Source organism: Gopherus evgoodei, chromosome 4 (genome assembly GCF_007399415.2).
Source record: "Gopherus evgoodei ecotype Sinaloan lineage chromosome 4, rGopEvg1_v1.p, whole genome shotgun sequence".
NCBI classification, from domain to species: domain Eukaryota; kingdom Metazoa; phylum Chordata; order Testudines; family Testudinidae; genus Gopherus; species Gopherus evgoodei.
This window is the reverse complement of record NC_044325.1, coordinates 65,371,005-65,389,045: the sequence shown is the minus strand read 5'-3', so window position 1 is coordinate 65,389,045 and position 18,041 is coordinate 65,371,005. Positions and strand designations below refer to the sequence as shown.

General features: G+C 41.9%; 1 protein-coding gene across 7 annotated transcripts in view; it reads right to left on the bottom strand.

The window, feature by feature from the left end:
- The window catches only part of MGA (MAX dimerization protein MGA), a 100,635-nt gene that overhangs the window by 19,667 nt on the left and 62,927 nt on the right, over nucleotides 1-18,041 (bottom strand). For all 7 annotated transcript variants that reach the window (XM_030559542.1, XM_030559538.1, XM_030559544.1 and 4 more), the window contains one exon: nucleotides 15,756-17,476. In XM_030559542.1, coding sequence (XP_030415402.1) covers nucleotides 15,756-17,476 — 1,721 coding nt within the window. The remainder of the gene's footprint in view (nucleotides 1-15,755; nucleotides 17,477-18,041) is intronic.

The following is an 18,041-nucleotide window of genomic DNA, read 5'->3' as shown; positions in this document are numbered from 1 at the left end:
AGCAAGGATGCATTTAGGCACAACTGTTATGCTGTAGGGAAATGTCTTCAAAAAGGGATGCGAGGATCAAGAAAACCAGAACAGGAAACTTAACCTTTGTAGCGGGGATACATCTTACAGAATGTGGCGCAAGAAAATCTCAATTTGCAGTTTGATTAAGGATAGCCAGAATGGTTCAATGACAGTCTTAACAGATATTAATGAGGTGACATATAATGAAAGTTCAGCTCATGTACTGTTTTTCAACAATCATCTGATTAATGTACATTGGCAGATTAATGGTTAAGTAAAGAATCATGAAATTAGAGGGGAAATTAATACAAAACAGGTTTAACAGGCAAAGCACTGGCCAGTTCTAATGTGTTTTAAACATCCAGGACTGACCAGTTTCCCCAAAGAGAGAGAGAGAGAGAGAAAAAAAAAAAAGAGGAGTGTCTGGGGTACTGCATCAGAGAAGAACAAGTCTCTGTGGCTACTAGGAAGTACAATCAGATAGGAATTCTTAGGTATACTTAGTTACAGCATACAAATAGCACCATCACCATGGGAACCTTCATCCCTCATCCCTTCTGCCCTCCTTACTTTGCTGCTACATCCTCCTACCTGACTCACATGGAGAAGAAGCTGAACAGAGATTCCCTGGCATGAAGCCTAAAAGCTGCTCCACACTAAAAGCAACAGAACAGGAGCACCCTGAGAGCCACTGACTGTTGAGGGTTCTGATGGTGGAGATAGGGAAGGACTACACGACAGCTCTCTCATTTGAGAGGGAGACAATAAAAAGAAGAGTAGAGAGAGGGGTTAGATTGTTGAGGGAGAACACCTGAGAGAGTATGGAAGAGAGAGAGGGAAACAGCCCAGTTTTACCTGCTTTTGCCTCTCACTTTAGAATTTTAAGAGACAAGTACACTCAGTCTAAGAACAAAAAGAAAGTGTAGTCATAGACTGAAGTTTTTCAAGTTGGAACAGAGTAAAATAAACAGAATACCCTGATTATGTTTTGCATTTTTCCCCCACAGACACAGTGAAAGTTATAGCAAGGATCCAAAACAGTAGCGCCTCCTATCCCACAGAAAACCTACAACCAATAAAACATGAAAGTGAGTGAGGAGTGTAGACACATACTAGTGGGCTGACTGCATGCTACTTTTCAAGAAAGTTAAAAAGAATTCAACTACTTTAATTCTACCCTTCCTTATCATCTTAGCACTATTTGTCTCTGCAAAAACATGCACTATGTAACACAATGGTTCCATACACTGATTCTCCCCTACCATGTGTGATTATCTATCAATAACTTTTGCTCTTTTCATGTACGTGTTCTGACAGCTTGATCTGAGCATATGAAGTTTATATATGGAAACACACTGTGTTGATGACACTTAGATAACTGGATGCTACATGAAATAATATGCCCATATTCTATGAAGTCCTAAGTATCTTTCCATGAGGAGCGGGGTACTCAGCATCTGGCAGGACTGGGCTTTTACTGAATAGTGGAAAATGAATGCTTTCAGTATGCTATTTGTAACGTGTGTGTGCATGGCCATAAATGGGGCGCTACCAAATTCATGGCCATGAAAAACTTGCCACAGGCCGTGAAATCTGGTCTCCCCCTATGAAATCTGTTTTTTTTGTGTGCTTTTATCCTATACTATACAGATTTCATGGGGGAGACCAGCATTTCTCAAATTAGGGGTCCTGACCCAAATGGGAGTTGCAGGGAGGTCACATGGTTATTTGGCGGGGGAGGGGGGGGTCATGGTATTGCCATCCTTACTTCTGCACTGCCTTCAGAGCTGGGCAGGCAGAGAACAGTAGTTGTTGGCCGGGTGCCCAGCTCTGAAGGCAGTGCCCTGCCAGCAGCAGCACAGAAGTAAGGGTGGCAATGCCATACCATGCCACCTTTACTTCTCCACTGCTGCCTTCAACGCTGGGTAGCTAAAGAGTGGCAGCTGCTGATTGATTCAACCTGATTGGCTCTGGGGATATGGGGAAAGAGATGGATGTGATATATCTTGACTTTAGCAAAGCTTTTGATATGGTCTCTCACAGTATTCTTGCCAGCAAGTAAAAAAAGCATGGATTGGCTAAACGGACTATACAGTGGATAAAAAGCTAGCTAGATTGTTGGGCTCAATGGGTAGTGATCAGCGGCTTGATGTCTAGTTGACAGCCAGCATCAAGCGGAGAGCCCCAGGAGTCAGTTCTGTGGCTGGCTGATTTTGTTCAACATCTTTATCAATGATCTGGATGATGGGATTAATTGCACCCTCAGCAAGTTTGCAGATGACACTAAGCTGGGGAGAGAGGTAGATATGCTGGAGGGTAGAGATAGAGTCCAGAGTGACCTAGACAAATTGGAGGACTGGGCCAAAAGAAATCCGATGAGGTTCAACAGGGATAAGTGAAGAGGCCTGCATTTAGGATGGAAGAATCCCATGCACGGCTATAAGCTGGGATCCGATCGGCTAAGCAGCAGTTCTGTAGAAAAGGACCTGGGGATTACAGTGGATGAGAAGATGGATATAAATCAGCAGTTGCCAAGAAGGTCAACGGCCTATTGGGCTGTATTAGTAGGAGCACTGCCAGTAGCTCGAGAGAAGTGATTATTCCCCTCTATTTGGCACTGGTGGGGCCACTGGAGTATTGCTGGTGAGGCCATACCTGGAGTCCAGTTTTGGTCCCCCCACTACAAATTGGAGAGAGTACAGCAGAGGGCAACAAAAATTATTAGGGGGCTGGGGCACATGACTACTGAGGAGAGGCTGAGGGAACTGGGGTGATTTACTCTGCAGAAGAGAAGAATGAGGGGGGATTTGACAGCAGCCTTCAACTACCTGAAGGGGGTTCCAAAGAGGATGGAGCTAGGCTGTTTTCAGTGATGGCCCAGCTCTGCAGGCAGCAGCGCAGAAGTAAGGGTAGCAATACCATACCATGCCATCCTCACTTCTGTGCTGCTGCTAGTGGTGGTTCTGCCTTCAAAGCTGGGCTCCTAGCCAGCAGCTGCCACTCTCCAGCGGCCCAGCTCTGAAGGCAGTGCCGCTGCCAGCGGTAGCACAAAAGTAGGGGTAGCAGTACAACAACCCCCCTACAATAACCTTGCAAACCTGCCCCTCCCCCAACTCATTTTTGGTCAGGACCCCTACAATTACAACACCACAAAATTCCAGATTTAAATAGATGAAATCATAAAATTTACGATTTTTAAAATCCTATGACCGTGAAATTGACCAAAATGAGCCATGAATTTGGACAAATGAATGAGCTTATCTAGAGATTATCCTCCACAGCTATCCCATCCAGTTCCACTCTTTACTCCAGTGGTTCTCAAACTTTTGTACTGGTGACCCCTTTCGCACAGAATATATAGAGGTGAACAATAACAGACCTCAACCCTATTGTCCCGCTGCAAATTTGTGAACACAGAGTCAACTCCTTACCTCTAAAAGTGCAAAGTTTCAAAAAGTTCAATGAATAGAAGATTGTTGGGGGTGGAATAGATCTGGACAAGGAGAAGAAGACTGGAGGTAAATGTGAGAAGGGAGGGACAGGCAGTAGAAACAAAACAGAAACTGTTTTAGCAGCATATTCCAGAAGCTTTGAGGTCTTTTTTCTCATTGATTTGAGATCTACCAAACCATTCTCTCACTAGAAGGGAAAACCTAGAATGTCAGCAGGCTGTAAAAGAGACCCAGCCTGGGAATATTTTAATGAAGTTCCTCTACCTGTGGGTAAGACAAGCATGCATGCAAAATGCAAATAGTGCAACGAACAAATGCAAGGCCTGGTTGCCCAAATGAAACATCATCATGAGAAGTGTTCCTTCTCAGGAGGAAGCTGCGTTGAAGATGATGAAAGGAACATGTCTGAACATGCAGGATCTTCAGGTTGGTAAACTTTTTTTATTTCATACTTCTTTCTTAAGGACTGCCTGTCTTCCTTCTGGATTAGTCTTGAATTCTCATGTTTGAGCAAAAAATATAGTTGTTACTCTATGGTACTATGATTTTGGATGCAGTTGTTATAAAAAATAAATAGCTGAAATAGGCAAATCTTCCTTTTACAATTTCACCTTTGAAGTCGCACTGAGTGTCCGTGAATGCAATGAGTTATGCTAAATCAGCAGTATGGTAATAATTATTAAATAACTGCATTGACTTATTTTGTTTAGGAGAATCCATCCTCAACATACAGGATTCTGAAGACTATCCACCTTCAAGATCACCATAATTTTCTATGGTTTCAGAGTTATCTGCCATTGATAGTGTTTCAGTCACAACATGTATGTCACATAGCCACAGTAATATCACCTGTAGCAAAAAGAAAAATATATCTCCATCATCCAGAAACAACCACAGATACGTTTGTGATAAGAACCAGCAAATTACAAAAAGAGATAATTGACAAAAAAATTGCCTGGTTTGTTTATGCAACAAACTCTCCATTCCACGCGACTGAGAACCCACACTTCATTAACATGGTTCAGTCATTGAGACCAGGATACAGTCCACCCAACAGAGCAGATGTCGCTGCAAATTGCTGGATAAAGTGTATGAAATAGACATTGAGCAGTGTGCAAAAGGTCTAGAAGGTAAAATTGTTAACCTGAGTCTTGATGGGTGGAGCGATATCCACAATGATCCTATTGTATGTGCTTGTGTGACAACAGAAGAAGGAAATGTCTTCCTTACAGAAACAACTGATACATCAGGAAATGCTCACACAGCAGAATACATACAAGAACTAGCAGTAAACGCTATAACAAACTGTGGAAAAAATTCAGATGTCTAGTACGCAGCTTGGACACAGACAATGCTGCAAATGTATCCTAGATGAGATGAAATTATTTAGAAGAGAGAGTCCCAAGCTAATAACATAGGGTTGCAGTGCTCATTTGATGCACCTCCTAGCCAAAGACTTCAGTGTTCCAGAAATAAAGGCTAATGCTGCTGAAATTGCAAAATACTTCCATAACAACCACTTTGCAGCAGCTGCTCTGAAAAAAGTGGGAGGAACCAAGCTAACTCTCCCACAAGATGTGCGATGGAACTCAGTAGTGGACTGTTTTGAGCACTATATCAAGAACTGGCCTAATCTGATGACAGTTTGTGAACAAAATTGTGAAAAAATAGATGGCACTGTCACAGCCAAAGTTCTCAACATTGGACTTAAAAGAAATGTTGAACACATGCTGAGTACCCTGAAGCCTGTTTCTGTAGCCTTGAACAAAATGCAGATAAACAGCTGTTTTATTGCTGATGCTGCAGAAATTTGGGAGAACTGAGTGAGATCTTAAAAAGAGAAATATGCAATGACAGAGTTAAATTACAAGCATTAAAAAAACAAATAGGACAAGCACTATCTCCAACTCATTTTCTTGCAAATATTCTCAATACTCGGTACCAGGGTCAAATCTTAACTGTTGAAGAAGAGGAGTTGGCTGTGACATGAACATCCAGCAATCATCCTTCCATAATGTTAGCTATAATAAACTTCAGAGCTAAGGGTGAACCATTCAAGAAATATATGTTTGCTGATGCTGTTTTAAAGAAAGTCACACCAGTGAACTGGTGGAAGTCACTTAAGCACTTGGATTTAGAAACTGTTGAAATGATAATCTCACTTTTAACATCTGCCGGGGTAGAAAGAATATTTTCTTTCTTTGGACTAATTCATTCCAAATTGAGAAATCATTTGGGACCTGAAAAGGCAGGAAAGCTTGTTTCTCTTTTCCAGATTATGAACAAACAGGGAAATGAAGGTGAAGACGACTGAGTTAGCTGCAGAAGCCAATATTTTAAGTTTCTCATGTTGATCTGGCTGACGTAGTTGATTTAATTTTTTTTAAATATTTAATTTATTTTAGTTAAAAACAATTTTAACAAAAACAAACCTGATTTAAAAAAAACTTGACTGTTTAACTAAACTCAAAAATTCACATGCTTGTTTTGTTAAAATATTATATATTTGCTGTTGAAGAAAAATCCAGAATACGTAACGTTGTTTTAGTTAAATAAAACAATTTAAATGACTGTCTGGTGACGTTCTCCTCCTAATACAGCATGGCAAGAAAATCCTCCAAATATTAATGATTAACCTGTTGAATTGGAGATATTTATGAAGTCTTTGGGAGGTGAACTATCTGCTTCAATTACCTTTGGTAAATGAAATAACCAAAACAATCATTCATTTTCTGATACAGTTGTAAAACTAATCTGAAAAGTTTTCAAAATAACTCACTTAAAAATGTATAGTGTGTACTTTCTAAAAATGAAACCTACATCTCTAAGTTGCGAAGAATACGTACTGAGGTTACAACAACCAACAAGAATGCACTTTTATGTAGAAATCCATGATTAAATCGAGTCTTCCTTTAAATCATAATTTAAAACAATTTGATTTAAATCAAATCCACCCTGATCCAACAACTATGCAACTAAACTGGGATTCTAGTTTTTGTGGCCTCTGATAAAAGTGAAAGGTCTTCATTATGCACACATAAACTAGTAAATTTATATGATTTTTTTTCCAAGATGTTGCTATAGGAGTACAGTTAAGGTAGTTTGGGTACCTTGTTCATGAAGTGCAACTTTAACTCTGCATTTCATAGATATCCAGTATTTGAGGTTTATTAACATTCTTGAAAGGTAATATTCCTGCAAACCACTCATGTGAATGTGCCTGCAACCTCAACTTCCCTTCAATACATTGTGTACGAAACTTTCCTTAAAGAAAAATAATAGTCATTCCAGAGAACTAGTCAGCAAAGGAAGCTTGGGGATGGGAGGGCTTCCTTCCCCTTTTCCTGACATCTGCAGAAAGGAGGCCTCACTAATGCACACCTTCTAAGGACTTCAGGAGGGTAGTTTATTACCTGTGAGCATTAGGAGTTGCACAAGAGAAGGGTTCCATCTGGATAAGCATATCAATCCTTTAGTGAGGCTTGTTAAGGGCTCAAAAGAGCTTGTTGAAGATACTTCTAACGCCATCCGCCCCAGTGGACACCCCCACACACACACAAAAAAGAGAGGCCTCAGAGCTTGAAAGACAGGATATGTGGGGGAAGGAGGGAGTGCAAGGACCAGAAGAGAAGCTCAGAACTGCAAGGGAAGGTGGTGAGGAAGTGAGGGAAGCATTAGTACTCCCTCTGCCCCTCTAAACACTTCAAACCTTTTACTAAGCACACTCTAATTACATGGATCCTCCTGCTCCTGGCAGCCCATCCATGCCCCCAGCAAGAGAACAGTTACATACCCTATTGTAACTGTGGTTCTCTGAGATGCTGTAATTAATCTGGATCCCACTGACACTAGTACTTCATACGCACAAGAGTGGAGTATTTTGTATAGTAGTGTCTGCTGGGACTGTGCATGTACCTTGTGCCTCATTGTCCTCCCATGCAAAGGCACAAAGCACAGGGCGTCTGACCCTCCTTCAGTTCCTTCACAATTTAAGATGCATGTTAGCAGAGGACTCAAAAAAGCAGGGATGATGGGCAGATTGTGGAATCCGCATTGATGACATCGTCTCAAATAACTCATTATTGTACTAGGAACTGTTCTCTCTTTCTCCAATAAGTTTGGATGGGTGCCCTCTGTAAATGACTAGCAGGCAGTGTCCACTCTGGATAGCGGGAAGGAGGTGCATCAGCTCCTATTTTATCATTCAAACAATAACAGAGCAAGGCTCTGGAAATGTCCACACTAGGTAGTTTCTTCTCTCTCAGCACTGAGTGTTGTTTCAAGAACGCCATTGGTGGGTTTGATTGATTGGATTTAGGCATAACTGTGAGATCACCTTAAAGTCAAACACAAGGTGTGATCTCAGGACTACCTTATTCCTATGAAAAGATGCATGAGGAGGTCTGGCCATAAGGGCTTGGAGCTCACTGATATTCTGTGCTGAGGAGACAGCTACCAGGAAAACCATCGTAACCATCTAAAGTGACGTTATCAAACAATCAGAGGCTCCATGAATTTAAAGAGAATGATGCTGATCCCAAGTAGGAGCCAGAGCTCTAAGAGGTAGGTAAGTATACAGGAAAACTCTGAGTAATCTGGATACTGTGGGATGTGAAAAGATAGAGCCATTGGTGAAATCTAGCAAGCAGCATCAAGTGTGTGCATACCAACATATGGCTTAGTAGTCCCAGATGTGCGCACAATTGTTGCATTTGAGTTTAGGTCCTTTACTTTCAACTGAAGGTACCAGAACCTGTTCTCTGGCAGGTAAGCTCTCACTGACCAGGAGTCCTAGGAACTCTATCTTCTGCAATGATGTTAGACGATTTCTTGTAATTCACTAGAAATCTTTGTTGGGAGAACAGGGAGAGGATGTACTCTGCTGCTGGGACCTGAATCTCATTAGTCATCCATGTACAGATAGATGCGGATTCCTTTTCTCCTTAAATGTGCTGCCACTAGTGTCAAGCATTTTGTAAACAGCTTTAGTACTAGGGAGAGACTGAAGCATAGAACCCTGTACTGGTAATGAGGGGGCCCCACCATGAATCTTAGGTACCTCCTGAGGCCTGGATGAATAGCTATACGAAAACATGCATCCTTTAAGTAAGAGCCACAAACTTAGAGAAATTGAATGATGGAGGCAAAATGTTAGTAATCTGAAACTGAGATGGAGTGTGTATTTGTTGAAACTTCTTAGGATAGGATGAAGACCCTTTTGTTTCTTCGGGATGTGGAAATACTGGGAATAGAAGCACCTTCCCCTGACGTCTGATGGCAACTCCTCTATGCTTACTAGATGAAGCAATAAAGTCAGTCTTGCAAGATGGTCTTGTCAGAAGAGTCCCTGAAGGGGATGAAGAAGGGAGCTGGGTAGGGGGTAAAGCAGAGGTTCTCAAACTGAAAGTTGGGACCCCTCAGCAGGTCACAAGGTTCTTACATGGGGGGGGGTTGCAGGTTGCCAGCCTCCATCCCAAACCTTGCTTTGCCTCCAGCATTTATAATGATGTTAAATATATATAAAAAAACTGTTTTTAATTTATAAGGAGGGGTCACACTCAGAGGCTTTCTATGCAGAAGGGGTCACCAGTACAAAACTTTGAGAACTACTGAGGTAAAGAGTGGAACCGGATGGAGCAGCCCTGGTTGATGATCTCTAAATAATCTCATTCATCTGTCCAATGTTATGGCAGACCAAGCTCAGTGTAACAGGGTGAAGCAGCTTTCAAAGGTCATACTCTCTGGACTGGATTTTACGTGACAGTCCTGTCAAATTTGTTGACTTGTTAGAAGAGTGGTTTGTATGTGTCACTGCTCAAAAGGAAAGCAGGTAGGATGATGTCTCTTGTCTTGACTGGGATTAAGGATGGTACAGTTTGTGGCACAAGCCTGGCTTGTAAAACTTTAGGGACCATGGGGTGGCTTCAGATTCTTTTAAGGAGCACAGTGCTATCAGTTTGCTTGCTCAATTAACTCCATGCCTTCAAATCTAGGTCCTTGATCAACTCCCTATGTATGCCCAATACTTGAAGATAATACTCTGTACATGTTTACTGCTGTGGGTCATGGATCTGGTTGCAGTGTGAAAGGCAACCACTGCCGCCTGTAAGATCCTGGCCACGAACGTACAATCCTTAATTATTTCTCTAAAACAATGAGAAGTCCTTGTGGCACTTTAAAGACTAACACATTTATTTGGGCATAAGCTTTCATGAGCTAAAACCCACTTCATCAGATGCATGGAGTGGAACATACAGTAGGGAGGTATAACTACACAACATATGAAAAGATGGGAGTTGCCTTACCAAGTGTGTGTGTGTGGCGGGGGGGGGGGGGGTCAGTGCTAACAAGCCAATTCTATTTAAGTTGGAAGTAAGCAATTCTCAACAGCTGACAAGAAGGAGTTGAAATCACTTTTGTAATGTTAATGAGGCCAATGTAAACAAGGTGGCCCATTTCAAACAGTTGACAAGAAGGTATGAGTATTTGAACTCCTCCCTGTTGTCATGTGTGAACTTCAATTAAAAAGATGTCACCCTTTCCCAAGTTAAAGAGTCATACTTGGCCAGTAGGACCTGGCAATTTGCCTCTTAAAGTTATAGGGAGACAGAGGAATAAGATTTCTTTCCAAATAGGTTGAGTCTTTTGAGTTCCCTGTCCTTAGAGGTACTCTTGTTCAATTTAGATTTTTCCTGTACTACCAACACAACCAAGGAGCCCAGACTCGGGCTGAGCATAGAAGAACTCAAAGCTAGTTCAAGGGTACCATTTTTCTACTCATTTTACCATAGGTGGTATAGCGGTTGATGTCTGCCAGGAGGCTTTAACAGAGTCCAAACAGTCTCTGATTTACGGGACAAGTGATTCTAAACAGACTAGCAATTGTCAAAATATTGATCAACTCATGACATTTCTCAGATATGACAGAGTTTCTGTTGTTCTCATAAGGAGCTCCTGGAATGACTTGTAGTCATCCAGTGCCAGTATTGGTGCCAAGTACATAGCTTCATCAGCCAACAATGATGAGAATTCCTTTGGTGGTGAAGCAGAATGTTGGTGTGGCTCACCTCCATGTCTGGTTCTTCCTGGTGGTCCTCCCTGTCCAGCATAGGTGATCTGACCAGAGAAGCTGATGGGGAAAGTGACATTTCTTAAATGGGAGACCTGCTCCTAGCAGTTTGAGATTACAGACCCAGTAAGCCCAACATGTGGCCAAAGTGACATGCCTTAGCAAGACAGCTGGCTAGCATGGTATTGACTAGTCCAATGCTGTTGCTGTAAGGATGGTGATCAAATCGTGTAGGGAGGGCTGGCAGGCCTCTCCACGACATTGATCACAGATCATAGAGGAGAGTATTTCTGCTAAGATGGTGAGAACATATGCCGTGGTGATGAAGAAGAGGAGTAAGACCTCCCCTAGAGACACCACTGAAGTCTGTATCGGTGCTGGTAGGTGCCTCAGTGTTGAAGATAGTCCTGGCTCTTCTTCTAGAAGCAATGATACAGAGGGATGCCATGCCAGATCTGGGGTCAGTGCTAGAGGAGTCTTCCTCTGCACCACAGGCTGCTCCATATCACCAGCTTTCTATGCAGGTCTTGGTGGATTTGTCTTCAGAGGCTTTACATGGTCTGTCACTGTGTGAAGGGCCAGAGTTCCGCCTGGACTCATTACCCGTGTTTGGCACAGTCTAACTTCAGTATTAGCTTTAGCACCATGTTTGCAATGCCAGTGGAGTGTCAGTGTTAATGCCATATCTTTTCTCAGTGCCATCTTCTGTGTTGGTCTTTGGGGTAGCCTGCCCATTAGACAGGGTACAGCATGAAGTTAGTTTGTCCTGCTGGGACTCTGCAGCCTACGTTCATAGGATCTGAAGAGACCTTCATAGATCATTCCAAGAGATGAAGCTTCAACCATGAGTTACATTACTTATGTGTTCTTGCAGAGAAAGATAGGCATACTTAACATCTACTTGGTATAATGGCCTCTTCTAAACAGAAGAGATACTTGCTTTGTCCATCTTTCAAAGGAATTTGTCCATCACAGGACAGACAGGACTTGAAGCACGCAAGTTTCAATCAGCCATGTTGAGGAGCTCTTTTGAAGGGGTGTATGGGGATGGGGGCGATATCTGACCATCAGTAATCAATCCAGATAAGTTGAGGAGGTTCAAGGTGGTTGTATATCAGTAGATCAGAAGAGTTCTGAAGATGCTGAAAAAAGCATTAAGAGTTTTAGCCAGAGTAAAGAAACTAGGGAGCCAGGTTCCACTTTGCTGCCATAGATAGCACGAAAGAACTGAGGCAGGGTCACAGCCACTCCATGCTTTATGCACTTGTATGGGCACAGGAAGCAGAGCGCACATGCATGGCCCTGACAGACACTGCTATTCAAAAGACACTGATTTCGCACATGAGGTACATGTGCTCCCATGTTGGGATCCACATTAACACATGCTCAAAGAACTTTCGTTTCCTCTATATCCATATGGCCTCCCTCCCATGAATTCTAGCCAGAAAACTGTTTCCTCCTTGATCCTCACCTGCGATTCAGACCTGGAGGGGCGATTATTAGCAAAGAGATGTAGGGTGGTAAGGGGAACACACAGGATCACCTCACTGGTGCAAGAAAAGGCAGCAAAAAAAACACTCTCTCCTCCCTGTCTCATTCACCAAACCTACGGTTGTCAGAGGGGAATCACGCTGCTGGGATCTACAGGGTCTTCCTAGGATGGTGAAGGGAAGAAAGTTCTAGCAAATCCCCTATTAATTACTCCGGAGCACTCCCACAACTACAAACCACTAGGTGCCTGGTGTGGGGCTCATAGGAGAAGAATGGATCTCTGGAAGGCAAGGGTGTACGAAGATATGGCGGAGCAAGTGACTTTACTGAAGAGCATGGGGAGCTGTCAGTTGCAGTGGTCCAGATATAGAGTGGGCACTCCAGTGCAAGTTTAGATATATAAGATGAGAAAGCAGAGGGGAAGCACTAACACTTCCCTTCCTTCTCCACCCGGCATACCTCTTGTGGCTTGCAGCAGCAAGGTTCCCCATTGATGAACTATAGGTGGACTTAACCAGAGGTCCTCAAGAGTTCTGCAGGGAGGGGAGGACCGGATATGGGCTTTGCACACAGGCATTTTCCTGATCACCTCCTTAGTTCAATAGTAAGGAGGAAACCTCAAAAGACCCCTATGAGGTTTTTTGGACTCCTTCTGAGAGGGCAGGTCTACACTAATAGTTAAATTGATCTAACTTATGTTGCTCGGGTGTGAAAAAGCCCCCTAAGCGATGCAAGTCTCATGCTATCCGGACTGGAGCAATGCTGGCGGGAGAGCATCTCCTGCTGACATATCTTATGTTTCTCGCTGAAGTGGAGTAATTATACTGACAGGAGAGCGCTCTCCCATTGGCATCGCTCTTCTTCACCAGATGCGCTACAGTGACACAGCTGCACCGGTGTAGCTCTGTAGCGCAGACTTGCTCTCAGCCTTTGACAGAAACCATTCCCTTTGTTCCTCCCTAGTGACCAGATTACAGAAGTAGACCTCACAGAGTAAGAAAAAAGGTTATATTTATTTATTTATTTAATTTATTTACAGTTTAATAAGTTTAGTTCTCAACAGGCATTTACCATGCTAAACTAAGCTTACTGGAGCAGACAGTCTCGAGCAAGATAACTAATGAAAAATGTTAAGAGCCTGTGTAATTTGACAATAATAGACTAAAACCTGGTTATGACCACCAGATATCAGCTAGGGGAGTCCAGTAAACAGTTTTATTTCTCTCTCTCTTTTTTTTTTAAATAATAAAAAGGCTATTTTTAATGGAAGGCTTCTGAAACTGTGTTTAAGAGTTCTGTGTCTTGGGTACCATGATCTAAGAACTCACTGCCCAAGTCATTCCAAATTTTATAGAATTGCCCCCAGACCTAACACATAAATCTGGAAGCAGAAACACAAAAATCAGGCTTATTTTTAAAACTTAGTTGTAATCTCAATTATGGAGTGATGGCGGTCACATCATAATAAAACAGTAAAAAAGACTTTGGAAAATGATATAGCACAACTGTATCACAATGAAGCTAAATACCCGGATACTAGCTCTTTTTTGGTTTTAATTCCCTCACAACTTCCCCTCAAACACAAGAAAAAATAAAATCAAAATAAGCAAAAACACCCACTCCTCCACATACCCACTTTATATATCAGTACATCTCTGAAAAACAATGTCAGGTTTGGTTTTAGGGATATTTTAATATATATGCAAGTAATATGAATGAAAGCTGAAAACAAGATCTCCAGCTCTGTACAATAAACTAAACTTGGAGGCAAAATGAGAAAGGAGAAAAAAATTAAAATTAAACTCTAATGAATCTGGATAGTTTAGGTGACACATGCTAAATGAAACACCCATTGAGTTTAGCAATCAGGAAAGTCCTCTACTGTCAATTGACGAGACCATTGGCAAATCACTAAAATCAAATTCCAGTGCACAGCAGCGGTACAAAAGGATACTAGGCTGTATTAACAGTTTGAGGAATGCTGTTACAGTACAGTGCACTTGTAAGACCACCTCAGGAACACTATAATGCAGTACTGAGCACTGTTCCACAGGGAGGGTATTACAAGATTTAGTGTAGGACAACACAAATGAAAGATAATATGTGTGACAAATCAAATAATGAAGAGATGTAAAAGGAGTTTGGATTATTCTCACAGTAAAACAAAAAATTATTTTAAAAGGTTTGATAAAATTGACAGATACTATTTATAACCTAGTAAGAGTACAAAAGTACTAAGCCATCTAAACAACTGGGGAGCTTGGGCAGAACTCTTTCATAGACATGAAATAACATACTAGGGAAGACAACACTAAAGGAGGAGTTCAAAAGACATCTAATACTTGTTTCTAGAATGGACCAAGGGATATGGTGGAAAGGCAGGAAGACGAAATTAAAATGGAATTCAAAAGATCTGGCATGTTGGGCCAGATTTTTTTTCACTATACTAAAATTTCTTATGTTCTAAGGCAGGGGTAGGCAGCCTAAGGCACGCATACCGAAGGTGGCACTAGAGCTGATTTTCAGTGGCACTCACACTGCCCAGGTCCTGGCCACCGGTCCGGGGGACTTTGCATTTAATTTAATTTTAAATGAAGCTTCTTAAACATTTTAAAAACCTTATTTACTTTACATACAATAATAGTTTAGTTATATATTATAAACTTACAGAAAGATACCTTCTAAAAATGTTAAAATGCATTATTGGCACGTGAATCCTTAAGTTATAGTGAATAAATGAAGACTCCGCACACCACTTCTGAAAGGTTGCTGACCCCTGTTGTAAGGTGACAAACAGAATTCGCCTGAACCTATATACTGCAAGGCAGCAATGAGTATGGCCCTACTAAATTCCTGGCCATGAAAAACATGACATGGACTGTAAAATCAGACCTCCCCTGTGAAATCTAGCTATTAGAGACTGGGAGAAGGGCTGGAAGTGCCCCGGCGAGGGGCTCCGACCATTCACCAGGCTCCAGCTGCTAGTCTGCTGGGCTGGGGAGGGACAGGACTTCCTCTTCCTCTGCAAGGCTGCTCTCAGGGGGAGATCAGACCCACCTTCAGGTACCTCCCGCCAGCTGCAGGAAGCTCTGTGGCTGCTGCCAGCTCTGAAGGCTCCCAGCAGCACAGGGGAGATCAGACCCACCTCTGGGAATCTGCCCTGGCTGCAGGAAGTGCCGTGGCTGCTGCCTTCAGCAGCACAGAAAGAGGGTGGCAATTCCATGACCCCCCCACAACAGCATTGCAACTCCCCATGACCTCCTTTTGGGTCAGGACCCCCCCGCCATTACAACACTGTGAAATTTCAGATGTAAACATCTGAAAATGCTAAATTGACAAATTTTTTAATCCTCTGGCCATGAATCTGATCAAAATTTGGTAGGGTCCTAGCAATGAGCAATATTTGTACCAGAGCTCTGCCAATTCATCCCAATCCTTATCTTGAAACAGACAACTCTATTTCCAGTCCTGTGAATTTTTCAAATAGAAGAAATGCCACTAATAGTGCCAAGTTGTATCAGGAGTTTGCATAACTAGAATGAAACCAATAATATTCTCACCTGAGACCTGTATACAGGTCTTCTGAAGTAACAGAAGACCAGTACATTAACTACCAGTAAGCCTTCTAGGCGCCTATTGTGCCTGGACACATGAGTAGTTTGTTGAATTTTTAAGTCATTTATCTTTAAAAAATAGAGAATTTTTAGTTTTTAAAAGAGATAGATACTCACCAATTTTTCCACATCCACTTCCTCTTCACTCTGGAAATCAGAAGCTCCATCCAGCATCTCATCAGCAGAATCATCAGTTTTTTCATCATCATCTTCCTCCTCCTCTTCCACATCATCAATGGTAATATCAACAGCAGGAGTATAACCCTTTTTGTGGTGTTTGGGTTCCTGTGATCTCTGTTCTGGGGTCAGGAAATAACCTTTAACAGATTTCTCAACTTTGTTCTCTCTCTCGGTGTTACTTTTGTTGTCTAAATCAGTTGTCTTACTAGATATTCTGTTCCAAGAACTGTTGACGTGAATTGAGTTATCCTTAGCATTTTCACTTGCTTTCTGAAAACCAGTGGTGCCTTGTTCTTCGTTAGGAGCATTAAGTTTTTCCTGAATATCTAGATTTTTTTTACACTCATCTGTACTTCCCACACGCATCTCCCCTGAATTATTACCATGTTCCTTGGTATAAATGATATCAGATTTATTTTCCTGTTCCTCTATTATGTTCTCTGTCTCTATAACATCCTCACATTCCTTCCTTTTTATATCAGGCTGTGCAGTGCTCTCCTGGAGCACTTTTTGGTTCTCAAGTGGTTGAGTCCCTTCCGGCTGCTTGTCTTTGCCTTCCAGCTGTGCATAAATCTCTTGCTTTTCCTGAGGACTCTTTGACTGTGCAGCATTCACCTTCTCTTCCTCTTTTTTCTGTGGCTGTGCATTTCCCTCCCGTTCAGTATCTGGACTCTCTGCTTCTACAGTGCTCGTGTACTCCTCTACATGGCTCTTTAACAGTGCCATCTCTTCCTGCTCCCTGGGACTCTCTGGATATGCAGTATTTGCAGGAGCAACTACTGCTTGACCTAGTAATTCTGAAATAGTTCCTGAGTTATCTGAAACTTCCTCCAATACTTCTTCAGAATGTACAGAGTCCTCTTTCTTTTCAGTGATCACTTTGATTTTCTCACTGATTGGCTTCTCACTGATGTATGAGTGATCTGATGATATGACATCGGCAGAAACATCGTGCTGGAAGCTGGGAATGTCATCTGCATAATCCTCCAGCATCTCTGGATCCTTCTCAGCCATCTCTGAGGCAGTGAAGTTTCTGTCAGATAGGATCACATCAGCTGCAGACTCCTCAGTACCATTTGACTGATCTGATGGCAACTCATTTTCCTCTTGTTTGCTATCTGACACTGTTACCTCTGACTCCATGACTTCTACATCTTCTGAATGTGAAGCCTTTTCAGGCTCCTGCTGCTTAGTAGGACTAGACTCATCCTTTTGGCTTACATTCTGGGAATCTTTCTTTATCTGGAGGGATGCAACATGATGAAGAATAGAGTTTGGGACAGACTTCTGTCCTGGGAGCTGAAGCAAGGCAAAACTGCCAGACTGAAGGGGTATGAGATTGGCAGCATTAGTTGGTTGACCACCTGAGTTACACATTATTTTAGATTCAGAGCCTGCCTGACTTACAATGCTGCTTGCTCCTGGAGGAGAGATCCTCAGAGTCAGGGTGCCTGCTTGTGACACAAAACTGGGTACTGACGGAAGGATGGATGATGCTTGAGTGACCAAATTAGCTGTAGGTGCAGACTTGTATCCAACTGTTTGTACTGCTGGGTTTTTGGCAGGGGAAACCGAAGTAACAGAAGTGGAGGACATAAGTGATACAGGTGTCTCAGGAGGGTTAGAGGGCCCAGGGAACCGGATTCCTACAACAGACCCTATGAGAGAGATGAACCACAATCAATATTTCTTAGAATCACTCCTCCAGATTTTAGTATTTGATATTATATAAATTGAAGCAGACAGATCTTTTTCCAAGGACTATAATATAATGAAGTACTAAACCACAGAATTTCAATAAAATAACTAGTGCTGTATAAGAGGTATGCTACCATAAGATTTCCACACATGACACGTTCTTCCATATTTTGGCAGTTAATGCACAAGTTTCATCAATGTATTGAAAAGGTGGTTATTGGACCTGGTGAGTAAAAGTTTTCATAAAAACAATTCAAAATAAACTAACTTTCTTTCATTTACAAATTTTGTCAGAAAATTTCAAAACAATTCAAATTTAAAATATTTCATTTCATTTTGGTGGTGGTGGGAACACTCACTTTTTTCTTTACTTGTCCCTCTTTTTCTTCTTTAAAATGTAAAATAGTGTAATTTTCCTCACCAAAACAAAATGAACAGTTCTGAAATTTGATGAAAAATTAATTTTTAACAATTTTTTTCATTTAATCTAAAAAGCCATTCTTTGTCAAAACAATTTTGGCTAGT